Raw genomic sequence first — 14218 nt, 5'->3', positions numbered from 1 at the left:
TTTGTGGTGTTTTGGGTTTTTTTTATTTGTTGCTTTTGGGGAAAAAAAAAGGAAAGTGCTGATAACGGCTGATAGCAGTTTTATTAAGAATGCTTCAGTAATATTTATAAATCAATACATTAACTTTCTCTTTATGTCTCAGACTGTCTGTACTTCAAGAAAGCTTTTGAACATCTTATATTTGTCATATATAGGAACTTACTGCATGCAGTGGTAGCATCTCAGCATGTGGTCCAGACAGTTCTCGCAAGCTAAATACGTACAGGCTTGTAACGACATGTTTGGAAAAAACCCAGAGGAAAACTTGGTACTGCAGGATTTGGTATTGGGGATTTAATATATGACTTGTTTCTCTGAAACAGGACCGAACCACAGTAAAGGTGTTAGAGGGCAACATGCTATCAGAGATATAGTTTTTCAGAAGAAATGATGTAAAACTGGAAGTTCTGACTACTTCTTTCATCTTGTGGAAAAATAGGGTATTACCTCTGTTATCCTGGATCCATTACATCTCTCAAATCTATCTTTGGATTGCTTTGTGCTAAAATAGCTGTCTGGACATAATTATACCAAAAGCTTTTTGAGTGCAAAGAATGCCCAACATACCTTCACCTCAAACATCTCCCCAGGGCCTGGGGATTTGTCTGCCTGATCAGTACTTTTTAAAATTGGGAAAAGAACATTTCCCTGGTGGCAAGGTTGACACGGTATCCAGCAGCTATTTCCTTCTGTCTTTTTTATAGTCCCTAAGATTTAGGTTAAGTAAAAATAAGGGCATGATTTAAAAGCAACTTGTATAAGAGTTCCTAACATCCTCGCCATTTGGGTCTGGGACCTGGGGCAACTGTGAGACTGAAGGGATCACCTCCTAGATCACCTGCAGAAAGAAGGGAAGAACTTTGGTCTTCACAAAGGGAAGTCCCTTCTCTGCCCTTGCAAGGGGTAAGAGACAGTCTATGAGACAAACCTGAGCTTGAAAGGAGGGGTCCCCAACTATCAGCTCTCTGAATTGCTGTTTGCCACTGAACAATAGGCAAACTAGATACCCAATGTTTTTGTTGGTGCATGATTTGGGACAGGGGTAAAGAAAAGAGTGCCTTTTAAATCTCTGCACCCTCACACCCTTTAAAGTTTAAAACTAACATAGCTTTTCTCTTGAAAATTCAAAGTACAATCCTGTGGCTGTGCTGCCTTCTCCTCCACATCCTAGTGAGATAATATATGTACTTTGAAAAGATCCTTCTGGAAGAAAGACAACACAGAATTGAATTATCCTGATGCTATCAAGTGATGCTAACACAAACAACACCAAACAAAAGGACAGTTCTGAATATATATTCCAAATTTGCTATATTCACAGAGCAAACAAACACAAGTGGAAAAGCAGCAGCAAATTACAGCACTTGCAAAAACAATATTAAAATATAAGTGAATAGAGAAAAAAATATTTTAATTAACAAAACAAATCAAATGGAAAAGATTCCTCAAATAAAGCTTTAAAAGTGAGTCTGTGTGTGTTTGACTGCCATGACTAATTATGTATCCATGTAATGTGTGTTCAATTTGGGCTTATTTAAATAGCAGAAATGCTCATTAGCTGCAGTATATCTGTGAAGCTTCAATAAACAGTTTAATGGTTTTTATGTTTAACCAATTTCATAAGTTCCTGTAATTTTAGCTTTAGTAGCTCATTAATGTTATTTTTGATATCCATCTTACAGAATTCCTTTACAGTGAAGAGTAGCATTACTTCAGAAAAATACAAATATACTGTAACTTTCTGAGTCTCAAATGTAAAACTACAGCTGTCACATGCACCAGTAGACTGATTAACTGCTGACGCTGCCCAGCCTAAATGCCCAGCAAATAAAGAAAGGCACAATCATGCTTCCCACAGTCTCTGCCCCACTAGCACACTGAGACAGGTTTAAAAAGAGGTTTGACTGGATAAGGCTGCATCCAGGTAGGAGAGGCTCCTGCTGCAAGCTGGGACTGACTTTGTTTTCTGTCTGTCACCAGCAAGCAAATGTGTACTGATGCCTTATTGGGTGAAAGAGCAGAATTCCTGCTTTAAGTTAACAGGGCTTTAGAAGATACCATGAAGCCACTTTTGGATATTGGAAACTGGTAATCATTTCAGGGTGTGGAACTGCTGCAAACTCATTCAGTAAACCTATTTGTAGAGAAAACTTCTATTCCAAATGACTCAGCAGGAAAACTCCTAACTATTGCCAATCACATCCTGGGCTGCGAAGTGTGGCCAGCAGGTCAAGGGAGGTGGCTCTCCCCCTCTACCCTGCTCTGGTGAGACCCCACCTGCAGGGCTGTGTCCATCTCTGGGGGTCCCCAGCACAAGAGAGACATGGAGCTGCTCGAGTGGGTTCAGAGGAGGGCCAGGAAGATGCTCAGGGGGCTGGAGCACCTCCCCTGTGAGGACAGGCTGAGAGAGTTGGGGTTGTTCAGCCTGGAGAAGAGAAGGTTCTGGGGAGACCTTGAAGTGGCCTCCCAGTGCTGAAAGGGGGCTGCAGGGAAGGTGGGAAGGGACTCTTGATCAGGGAGGGTAGTGATAGGATGAGGGGTAACAGTTTCAAACTGAAAGAGGGGAGATTTAGATTAGATGTTAGGAACAAGTTCTTCCCTGTGAGGGTGGTGAGGCACTGGCACAGGTTGCCCAGAGCAGCTGTGGCTGCCCCCTCCCTGGCAGTGCTCAAGGCCAGGTTGGATGGGGCTGGGAGCAACCTGGTCTGGTGCGAGGTGCCCCTGCCCGTGGCAGGAGGGTTGGAACTAGGTGAGCACTCTATGATTCTCTGATTACTTCCTTATTTGTGTTCGGAAAAGCAATAGGTAGGAATCAGGGAGGACTAAAAGATTTGCTAGACAACATCAGACCCGTTCAGGCTTTGAAAGTGAGGAACGTAAGTACATCATTAAATAAATATCAAGAATGCCACAAAGGTATCCTACTGCAGCCTCTACTGCAGTTGGTCCCTTCCAACACAAACCTTCTATGACTCTATGATATGATTTCACCAGGAATCTTTTGAATCTATATAAGTTTCAGTTTTATAGAACATTTTTTTAAAAAGTCTGGTGACTAAAAGTCTATTCTGTGAGTGCAAGGCAGATGCTGTGCTACCAGGGTGACACACTAGGTCACCCCTGTGGGCATTCCCAGATGGGGCATCACAGCCACCTCTCTTCCTCTCTCCTGGTCTTTCATTAATCAAAGCTTCAATGCTTTGAGGCTGAGGTTAGCTAGTTGTCTGAGTGAGCCGTATGAAGAAATTCAACACTCTTTGCAGGTTCACTGGCTTCTGTACCATTTGAAGTTCTGTATTTGCACAAAGGAAAATGAAAATCTTTTTCACTTACAAGCTCACAGCTCTGCAAGATTTTTCACTTTTTCCCTAGCAAATGCTTATCAATCTATAGTAATAAATATTAAGTAAGATTGGATTAAAAAAAATGTAACTACTTGGGCAAATTTATCTTTGCTGTATGTTGAACTATTCTGGGGGGGCAGTAGTCATGCTCTAGTACACCTTCTGGGGTTTGCTGCTGTAGTTTCCAAGCAAGATGGCAGTTGTACTAAAAGTAAAAGCAAAATACCTGAAAGTTGCGACTGATTCCCAAAAATGTGAAATAAACCCTTGCCCTTCAGCTACCATGCAATAGCTAGCTACTAATAAAAATTTAATAAAACATATTTTTGCTCACAAATAGCCTACTATTTCTGGGGTTTTTTTGCAAAGGCAGTATCTGGAGTTTGCTTGGATATTTTTGCATTCCCTTTTTTTGTCTCTCCAGGACAATACAATAGACATCATCATGCTATATTCCAGTGTTCTGGTAAATGGGAATACTCCCTCTTTACTGCTGCCTGCTAAACACAGTGTTGAACTAAACTTATGTTGCCAGTTCCCTATCCTGCCTTAGTTCCCTGTCCTGCACTGCATTTTGAACAAGTGTACTATTTTCCATATTTTCTCCTTGATTCTCCTCAGAAAGCCCAGGTTCTCCTCAGAAACTGAGGAAAATAAACCAGAACAAGTACACTTGTTCCAATGCAAAATTTTGCAGTCCAAAAACATTGTTCCCTTTTGCTTATCAGAACAAAATAGATAAGAAAATGGTTATTCAACGTTTAGACTTTAAAACCAACTGGCCTGGTGTTAAGCAGGATGTACGCAGTGCTATGGAGTACACGGAATTGCGGTTGTAGATATTGAGTAGGCGCAATTTGGAATGGTGACAGAAGATATTTCAGTAATTCACTAATACATCGTAGGCCTCCAAAATAACAAACCAAGCAAAAGAGCAGGAACACAAGGAAAGGTACAAAATTCTCTCACAGCTCTTTGTTTATGTGGGTCAGTTATGATGGCTTGAAGGCTTCGGTAAGCTAGGCAGTAAAAAAAAAAGCAGCTCGTCCTTGTGAAATCTTTTTTTTTTTTTCCTAACAAGAAGCAAAACATTTTTTCTTACTCCATCTGCAGTAGTTCGATTTGAACAATTTGTTGGGTTGTTTTTACTGGCTTCAGTAAAGTGGTAATGTTCTCAAAATAGTCTAGAAGGCATCTCTCCTGTTTCATCTATTAGCAACTTCCCCAGCATAAAATGGACTTAGGAGTCCATTTTTTTAAATTAATGATGCATTTATATGATTCCAAATGGGAGGATGAATACCTAGAAGAACTGTTGCTTAAAAACACAATCAGCATTTTATTTTAACAAAACAAAAACCACTAAATACTTACTGTAAGCACATGGAATCTCAGCTGCAAATTTAATAGTTACCATGCAAGAATAAGAAACATCTTGTTGAGGATAACAGACTAGAAAAAGCTTTCTAACCTATGACCTATTTCTGCTCAGAACAGCAGTCACCCACATGCTTATGTCTTGTTAAAACATGACCATCAAGGCTGCCTTGAACACTTTGTTGAACTGGGCCTAAGTCTGATTTTAATCCCTCTGGTTTTCATAGTATTTTCTTTATTCTTGTATCAGTAGCACCAGCATCTAACAATCTTAATAACAAATACGACACATGCTGCTAGCTTAGCCCATACCACTTCACATGTTCCTCAAGGAACCAGGCTGATCCTTTGTTTTTACCGTAAGAGAGAGTTTAGGCTCTTCTCATGGCTCTATGATGGTTTAACTTTATATACAATAGGGCTGGTGAACAGGAAGCACCAAGTAGCTCATTCAGATTACAGACAACTCTGCTAGCAGCTATATTCTAAAATTCTTCAGTGGGACCTACAATCTATCTTCATTAATTAATGTTTTGTCTTCCTGTGAAGTCAGTACCCTTTTTGTATAATTTTACCAATAACTCTAGAAAACTTTACTGTCAGAAAACTCATTTCTTTAACTTCATTTGAAACATACAGAAAATGCAGACGTGCAGATGTATTTTAGATGCCTGAGGTATGTCCACAAATGCTGCTAGACTGCTTAGATTATGCTAAGAAAATTTGAAATTCCCTTTGCGCTGGCAGAACCAGCATCTAATAACCAAATTTTCTGGTGACGTGCACTCCGGGGCACTTGCCAAGTCCTCTGTCAGAGCATTTATACCCAAAGGACCATGACAACATGTCACGGGTTAATTGGCTGGCATGACTGTGCCCTGGAGAGGTAGGCACATTGATCACTAAGGCTTTCAGAACGTGCTAACCTTGATGAGCGTCTCCAGGCTGAAGATCTATTCATTTTATCAGTTTGTCTTCTGCTGAGTCAGTGTTTTTTACTTTGGAGGACATTTGATGTATGTGCCTGAACTCTTTAAATCTAAACTAGTGTCAGAGGAGAACAGTCCGAGCTCTGCTCAGTTCCTGTGTTCTTAGTGGTACTCGTTTTCTTCAGCTCCCTTTCTGCTACGTCCAGACAATTTGTTCAGAAATGCCGTGTGCCAATTTCTGTATCTTTACTATGGTGCTACACAATTGTTAATTTTTAAGACCAAAGTTTGTAAAGTGCAACTAAGTAATTAGAAAAGAACAGGTGAATTTAACAAATACTGTATATATGAAAGAAGCCATAGTTCTCTACAGTATGCACAAGAAATGAGTGATACCCAGACCAGCTGAACCAGAAAAATGAATCTGTCTTAATTCTTGCTTAATTTAACAGGTAAAAAAAAGTTTCAGAGATCAGACCAGTTCTCTTTAAGTTGTAGTATAATGAGTTTCTCTAAAGTTAATTAGTGAGACCAGAAGAAATCCCCAAGAGTATTCTCTGAGATCCCATTTGGATTGAGAGGAAAGCAAGATACACACTGAGTAACTGTACCTCTAATCTGAGTTCCCGCTCTTTACAGCGATATACAGAAAACTGCTTTGTTATCAGACCCTCAAGTTTTGTTCTAAGAGGCATTCCTAAAGGACAAATATATTCCTGTGAAGACGACCAGCCGTCACAAACTGTGTAACCTCTAGAAGACTCATCTCACAAAACTGTCACGGGACAGGAACTGGCTGTAGCCGAAATAACAGTCAGCATTTACAGAATGCGTTAGTCACCGTTACCTTTATCATCGCTTAAAATGGAGCCAAAGGCACTGATCACCACGTCAGCTTTCAGACGGACAACCTGATCCTCATCTTCTTTCCAGTTTCCATCACTGTCTTGTTCAGTTCGAACAAACTCCATAGCAACAATTTGTCCACCTCTAAGTACAACTTTCCGAGGGGAGAGAAAAGGCAGAAATTCACACTTCTCTTCTTTTGCAAGTTCCATCTGTAGAGTGGAAGCAATAAAATATGTGATTTGAACATTGTTGTGTTTTTATGAAAAAAAAAAAAACAAAACAAACCAAACCAAACATAAAACATTTTTTGACTCCAGATGCTACCATGCATTATTCTGTAGAAGTCGCATGTATACAGTACACAGACAGTCATCTTAATTCCAGCTTCAGAGCCTCCCATGCTACTAATCAAGCCATTCTAGACAGTGGCACTAGGTAAATTCATAATGCAAATATTTTTCCAATATATTCTCATATTGCTCCCTGTTACTCTGAATACGTATAACTCCTTTGAGGGCAAAGGAGTTACCTTATGGAACTGTGTCATTTAAGATGAGGCCTTTGTGTTTACTGTGATTTTAAGATGTTATTCAATGTTGACTACCATGTGCAAACAAGTTTCCTGAGTGGCAATCCAGACTTAAGATCTTCTGAACCTCTGCTGTGGTAAAACCGCTGAAGTCAAACAGCATTTTGTCTTAGCAAAGTCTTCAGGATTTGATTGTCTATGTTTACATGACAACTTTTTTGAACATGTAATATCCAACCTGACACCATTCTAGCATGGCCGTTACTAGCTGAAGCTACATTTATTTTACTTTTTTTCAGGGCCACTGCATGATCAGATGAGTACAAACATTGACAACTTTTAGGAATTTACCCAGGCTGCTAACAAAGATTTTGGTTCAGAGTGACAGCTGATTCTCGATTAGTAAGAATCTGAATAGTACATGAATCTGTCTGTGCAATGGCTTCAGTAATCTCGTTGTGTCTAGAATTCTTAAATGAAGTGCAACAGAAGTAAATTATGCATCCAGAGACCCTCTATTACTTTTTTTTTGCACCTCCATTCCCCTTCTGTAAGATCTCTGAGGTGCCCACCTTCTTGAAATAGATGACCAAACTACCATAAATCTCATTATAAATATGCATTAGGTGTCTTGATATCCTCAAGTATGCAAAACTGTAAAATATGTACCAAATGAATGATAATGGAAAAAGACCACCAAAACAAGAAAATCTAATTTGAAAAGAACCTCTTGTGGTACAGATACATCGAGGAAGCAGAGTCAAGTTCAGAATGTGCAGATGTCCTGATAAATGCCAAAGTGCAAAGCCAAACTAAAAATCAAATTGAACTCTGAAATCTGTGATGAATGGCATTGCTCTATTGCCATTGGCAGTGATTCAAAGCCGGAATCACTGTAAGTAATTTTCTTACAAGATTTTATAGGCTCCCAAGGCAACGTCAGGATCACCGAGATTCATTAAGACAGCAGCCAGAAGGTATCATTCTAGGATCTAACCATGACCTGAAGAGTCACCTACAATACTCAAATGGCTGTTTGACTTCTGAGGTGCTTCCAAGACTAAAAATTTTAATGTATTTTCTAATTTACAAGAAATTCTACCCCCGTATGCAAATGCATCTCTGACTTTACAGGAAACAGGTACAACAGAGGAAAATTATCTCTACAGAGACTATATAAAGTCAGCATCAGATCCTTAATAAACATTTATACATTTTAAGAGTATTTTTATAAACAAAACCTTTAGTAGATGTCTTAAGTATGTATAGCACACTTTCAGGCCCTGTAAAAATAACAACCAATACTCCTTCTCATAAATGCTGTTATTCAATTTTACCTCTTCTGGGACGGCCCTGATATTAGTGAATCCCTTCCTGAAGACCACAAACACGCGACGAGCCCCACAGCGTAAAGCAGACGTTGCACAGTCAAAAGCAGTATCTCCTGCCCCAAGTACAATCACAGTTCCATGTATTGATGGCAATGGAGAGTGACAGGCACACATCCCTGAAAGATGAAAGGAAAACCCCATTTTCAAGTAGAGAAACCATTTCTGCATGACAGCTCAAAAGGTACTTGTACTCAAAGCAGTGTAAAATTGCATCTTACAGTTACCAAGCATGGAGTGTCACTATCAAATTATTCTGCTTCACTGAAAGACAGTTTTATTCCCGTTTTTAAGATATGCTCATATACATAATTTCATAGTCAGTACTCTAAGCAGCTGCACCTTTCTATCTGGAAAGAATTCAAATGACAACACGTTTGTAGGATTGTGGGTGCTGTCAGGTTGAAATTAGCATTGCAAGATCTTTTTACTCAAAATGTAAGTTTCTCACTTATCAGATTCAATATTCTCTCAGTTTAAAAAAAAAAAACCCACCTTTTAACCTTTAAATTATAAAGAATAATATTTGGTATTTTCAAAAGATGACCAGTTGTTGATAGTTTTGTGTAATAGTTTCTCAGAGTTAGTCCCCTCAGTCAGTTTTCTACAAGGCACTGACACTGTTCTGGCTATGACATGGCTCTCAGAGGCTATTCTCTACGGCAGCTGAACATGAGGCAGAAAGAATATTGTCAATACAGTAATTCCTAGATCTTCCACTGGGAGAAAACATTTAATCTGCAGTGACTTTCCACAAATGATCTGAAAAAAGTTACACGGAGAGAATGACAATGTTACGTGTTTGTCATCTGCAGCTTGTAGCTGATGATTCAATTATACAAGAAATACTCAAGTAAAACTGAACTATGTGTGTTCCTTGTATGAGGCTGCACTTTATCACAAGTTTAAACACAACTGTGGATTAGGCAAATCACTGCAACTTTTAAAATAATGCCATAAACAATATAAGGCTACGTTCTCAATAAGCTTGTGATAATTTCAGTCAGGAGGCACTAAGCTGGCCATTTAATCATTGCACTGTGACTTAAGTAACCTCTACAGTAGCAGCACATTTTCACATGCAAATTGTAAAGAAACTCAAGCGTCATTCAAGGAAACAATGCTTTTAATTTAGACCTATAAATGGAGGGAGAAACAACAACCTAATACACATATTCCCTCTCCATTTGTAAATTGTTTAATGTATGGCAAATGCTATCATTTCCCCACCCGCCCATGTATATGGCATAGCATTTACTATGTACTTAATAAGCTTCTTATTCTAAAATTATCTCTAAACTTTTCTCATTTATTTTTAACAAACTTAATCCTTCTCAAAAATTGTACACTGAGCAGTGGCAAAAGCACAAGTGCAGCAGGGGAACTGCATCTCAGAGTGCCATTATGGGACTAGCCTGGAACGGATCAGTCACAGCAGCCCACTTCGCTCTTGGTAACAAGACCACTCCCAAGGTAAATTCACGTCTATGCATTTGCAAGGGGAACCCCTTTTGGAGGAAAGTGTATTCACATGCGGTATTCAGAACTTAATAAGCAGGCAGAATATGTATTTTACTGTGAATAAGCCTATTATGTCTATTATTTAGAGAACTGTCACAGTAAAAAAAAGAGGGTAGAGCAGGATATAAGATGTGTATATTTTATTTTAAAATTCCATGCTTTAGAGAGCAAGAGGTGGCTACAGCTACAGACAGACACTAGGAAAATTAAGTAAAAGAGAACACGTTAATTTAACAGACAACACCAAAGAGCTATCTATTACTGTCAGTCAGAAAAGGTTAGCTCTTCAAAGTTCACCATTTTTTTCATTGTAGACTTAATATAAAAAGAAAAAATCATTACATATCCTAGCAAATCAAGAGTGCTACTTTGCAACATTTCAAAAGATGCCGATCACAGTATATAGATCCTCATACAGGCAGGAGACTTACAGTATGCAAGTGCTACGTGTCCATACAGATTCAATAAAGTATTATTAGTCAAATTATTACAAGAGGGGATTGTTTTGCAGGATTTATTTTTCCTTTGTTAATCTACAAACATTTTGCAGTGCAGATTCTCAATCTGTTTCTTTGTTAAAGATCTCTCTCATAAAAAAAAAACAACCTACCATCCTTTTCTCCCAATCCATTTGAGCTCACTCTGAGCTCAAGAAAACAGACAGAAATAAGCATTTGATCAAAACAGCAGAGAGATGGGACAGATGGGATGCAGAATTTCCATTCCTAAATAAAATGGGGTAATAAACTTTACTTTTATATGCAAAATACTTTGCCACAGAAGATATATTCTTCAACACATTGTTTATGGAAAGTCTACTAAATAAGAAGGCAACCCTTTATGATGCTAAAAGAAGTTTCTGAATGCTCACAAGAAAATCAGTTTGTAGATAAAAAAAGTCTATGTGTGTGGTTAAATATGTGGTCATATGTACAAGGTCACGCACTGCTCTAAGTATATGCCCAGAAAACTGTACATGGAATTTCTTTTTTATCAACACATTGGGGAATCTAGACCATGAGGGAATGTGGTATAAAAATCATGAGCCCCATCTCATACGTCCATCCGGGGCTTATGATTTCACATTCAGGGCCACTGAAAGCAGCTATACTCCTTGGGGAGCAAATGCAGCCATCTCATACTCAAAGATGTAAAAGCATCAAACTAGACTGCATTTGGTGCCCATGAACTGAGCGTTGTCTTACTAACTCCTGGCATATTACTGTTCCTCTGAGTCTTAGACTGTAAGTTGTTCGGATAAGGAACTAATGCTCCCTTAAATGTGCTTGTAAAACATGCAGCAAATGACTTGGTATCAAGAAAAATCATCTATCAACAACATACAAAGCAGCTGCTTATATGGGTTGGCAACACATTAGAATCACCGAATGGATGGGTTGGAAGGGACCTTAAAACCCACCCAGTTTCAACCCTCCTACCATGGCCAGGGGCACCTTCCACTAGACCAGGTTGCTCCCAGCCCCATCCAGCCTGGCCTTGAACACTGCCAGGGAGGGGACAGCCACAGCTTCTCTGGGCAACCTGTGCCAGTGTCTCACCTCCCTCGCAGTGAAGAACTTCTTCCTAATATCTAATCTAAATCTCCCCTCTTTCAGTTTGAAACTGTTACCCCTTGTCCTATCACTACACCCCCGATCAAGAGTCACTCCCCATCTTTCCTGTAGGCCCCCTTTAAGCACTAGAAGGCTGCTGCAAGGTCTCCCCCCAAACTCTCTCAGCCCGTCCTCATAGGGGAGGTGCTCCAGCCCCCTAAGCATCTTCATGATCCTCCTCTGGACCCACTCGAGCAGGTCCATGTCCGTCTTGTGCTGGGGCCCCAGAGCTGCACACAGCCCTGCAGGTGGGGTCTCACCAGAGCAGAGTAGAGGGGCAGAATCCCCTCCCTCAACCTGCTGGCCACGCTTCTCTTGATGCAGCCCAGGATGCGATTGGCTTTCTGGGCTGTGAGCGCACATCGCTGGCTCACGTTCAGTTTTTCATCCACCAACACCCCAAGCCCTTCTCCCCAGGGCTGCTCTCGATCCACTCATCTGTGGATCCCCAGCCTGTATCTGTGCTTGGGATTGCCCTGACCCAGGTGCAGGACCTTGCACTTGGTGTTGTTGAACTTCATGATGTTTGCACGGGCCCACCTCCCCAGGCTATCAGGGTCCCTCAGGATGGCCTCCCGTCCCTCCAGAGTGTCCACCGCACCACACAGCTTGGTGTCATCGGCAAACTTGCTGAGGGTGCACTCGATCCCGCTGTCTGTGTCACCGACAAAGATGTTAAACAGTACTGGTCCCAGTACCGATCCTTGAGGAACACCACTCGTCACTGGTCTCCACTCAGACATCGAGCCCTTGACCATGACTCTTTGGGTATGACCATCCAGCCAATTCCTGATCCACCAAGTGTCAAATTCATATGTCTCCAATTTATAGACAAGGATGTCATGCAGCACAGTGTCAAATGCTTGACCTGCCTTTCAAGACCATCTTACATATGCTATTTATATCAAGACGGTTTATAAAAACGAGAATCTTTACAACATCATTTGAAAATAATTAAAAAAAAAATATTAGAGGTAATTTTTTGCCATGTGCTTATATTTTTATATATGAGTGTTTGCTTTACAGTCTCTAGGACTGACTTTCCTGATCACACTCCTGAGGCTGCAACTCACCAACAGAAAACCTTGCCCCAGACCTGTTCATTAGGAGGTGCTTTGAATGCGTTGCTGCATAACCAGGTTTCCTTTTCGATATATCAATAACTGCTAACGACTTACACAATTGCAACAAAAACATAATATCACACACCTGGTTTACTTGCCATTGCTACCAAAGGTAGGAAGTCTTTAGATGTGTAGAATCCTTGATCCATTCTCAGTCCTTGGAAAATACTATCTCTGTTTGGTTCTGGCAAACCTAAAACAGATATTTTCAGTCATATCAGAACTTCAAGGGACATTTCAATGACCAAAATATATTTCACATTACATACATGTTCTCAAAAACATCCTTATTACAAGAACTTTTACAAACTCTCAGATGTTTTAAAAGAACATCACAAATGACTGTAGTTCCATGTTTGTAGTCTTTAGCTTACATAACTGGTGATCTTTTAATAGTACTGGCACTTGAAAATAAGGTTGTTGGATAACATATACTCATATAACTCATATCAAAACAAATGCAGAGGAAAGGGTTACAGAGAACAGGACATAGAGGTTGCAAAAGCAGGGAAGCTACTGGGGAAGTGAAGACTCTTGTCAGCTTTTATTGTATTGCTTTACCTGCACATGCATGTAACTCTTACCGCTGTGAAATGGTTTTGTTCCATTTGCTTTGAGGCATTTTTCAATACAGCTAGCCCGCAGATAATACAAATGAGGTAATAACAAACAGCTTAACTGATGAAGAGAGGAGGACAAATGGCAATGCTGTAGATCTGTCTTATTTGCAAGTATTTGTATGCCATCAATTTTTTTTCCCATTCTTGATTGTTTTCTCACAACCCTGAAGTCCTTATTGTCTGACATTTATTTATAGTTATTAATAGCACTTATTTATACAGAAACCATAGGATACAAACAGGGATACACTTCACAACCAGTAACAGCAACAAATACCTTTCAATTAAAACAAAACAGCAAAAAGTATCTTCCAATTATCAAAGAATATCTTCTTGTTGCTGCATTAACATTTGGACAGCACAAAACCCCAGCCTAGCAGACACAGAAGTTAAAATATTTTTTCATGCAAGTGCAACGATCTATCAGGGTCTTGACTTTCATATTTACATCTAAACCCCCATAATATTATCAAAGTATGCTAATTAGTAATTACATACTGAAATGAAGTAAATGTCAACAGTTTTTCTAAGAAAACACACTAGAACCAAGGACTCCTCGGAGCAAGCAGGCAGAATGGGAGCAGGCAAAGCAATCTGTGCTCCCTGCATTCTCAGGCACGGATGGCAGCAGGCTAATCTTTCTCCACTTTGAGACATACTGGTCTGGAAAACCCCAGTAACACCATGCTAGTGTCATCAATAAAGCAGGATTGCAGTTTGAGGAGTGCTGTTCCAAGTAGGGAAGGCTTAGGGCCTTTTTATATTATTGAAGTAGCAAAAATCTGTCTCATTACAGCATAAGATCAGGACCCAGTCATAAGAAAGGTTAGGAATTTTTCATGAGTCACCTGATATGAGGGAAGTTTCTTAAACCTCTAGATCCCA

At 39.9% G+C, this 14218-nt stretch overlaps 1 protein-coding gene across 1 annotated transcript in view; it reads right to left on the bottom strand.

Annotated features, from left to right (window-relative positions):
- The window catches only part of DPYD (dihydropyrimidine dehydrogenase), a 344208-nt gene that overhangs the window by 182403 nt on the left and 147587 nt on the right, over positions 1 to 14218 (bottom strand). Inside the window, exons 9-11 of the mRNA XM_086463055.1 lie at positions 12799 to 12906; positions 8405 to 8574; positions 6537 to 6747 (exon numbers count right to left, since the gene is read on the bottom strand). Of these exons, the coding sequence (XP_086319181.1) occupies positions 6537 to 6747; positions 8405 to 8574; positions 12799 to 12906 (489 nt within the window). The remainder of the gene's footprint in view (positions 1 to 6536; positions 6748 to 8404; positions 8575 to 12798; positions 12907 to 14218) is intronic.

This window comes from Leptosomus discolor, chromosome 3 (genome assembly GCF_034619465.1).
Source record: "Leptosomus discolor isolate bLepDis1 chromosome 3, bLepDis1.hap2, whole genome shotgun sequence".
Taxonomy (NCBI): Eukaryota; Metazoa; Chordata; class Aves; order Leptosomiformes; family Leptosomidae; genus Leptosomus; species Leptosomus discolor.
Note: the sequence above shows the minus strand (reverse complement) of the source record. Positions and strands in the feature narration are given on the sequence as shown.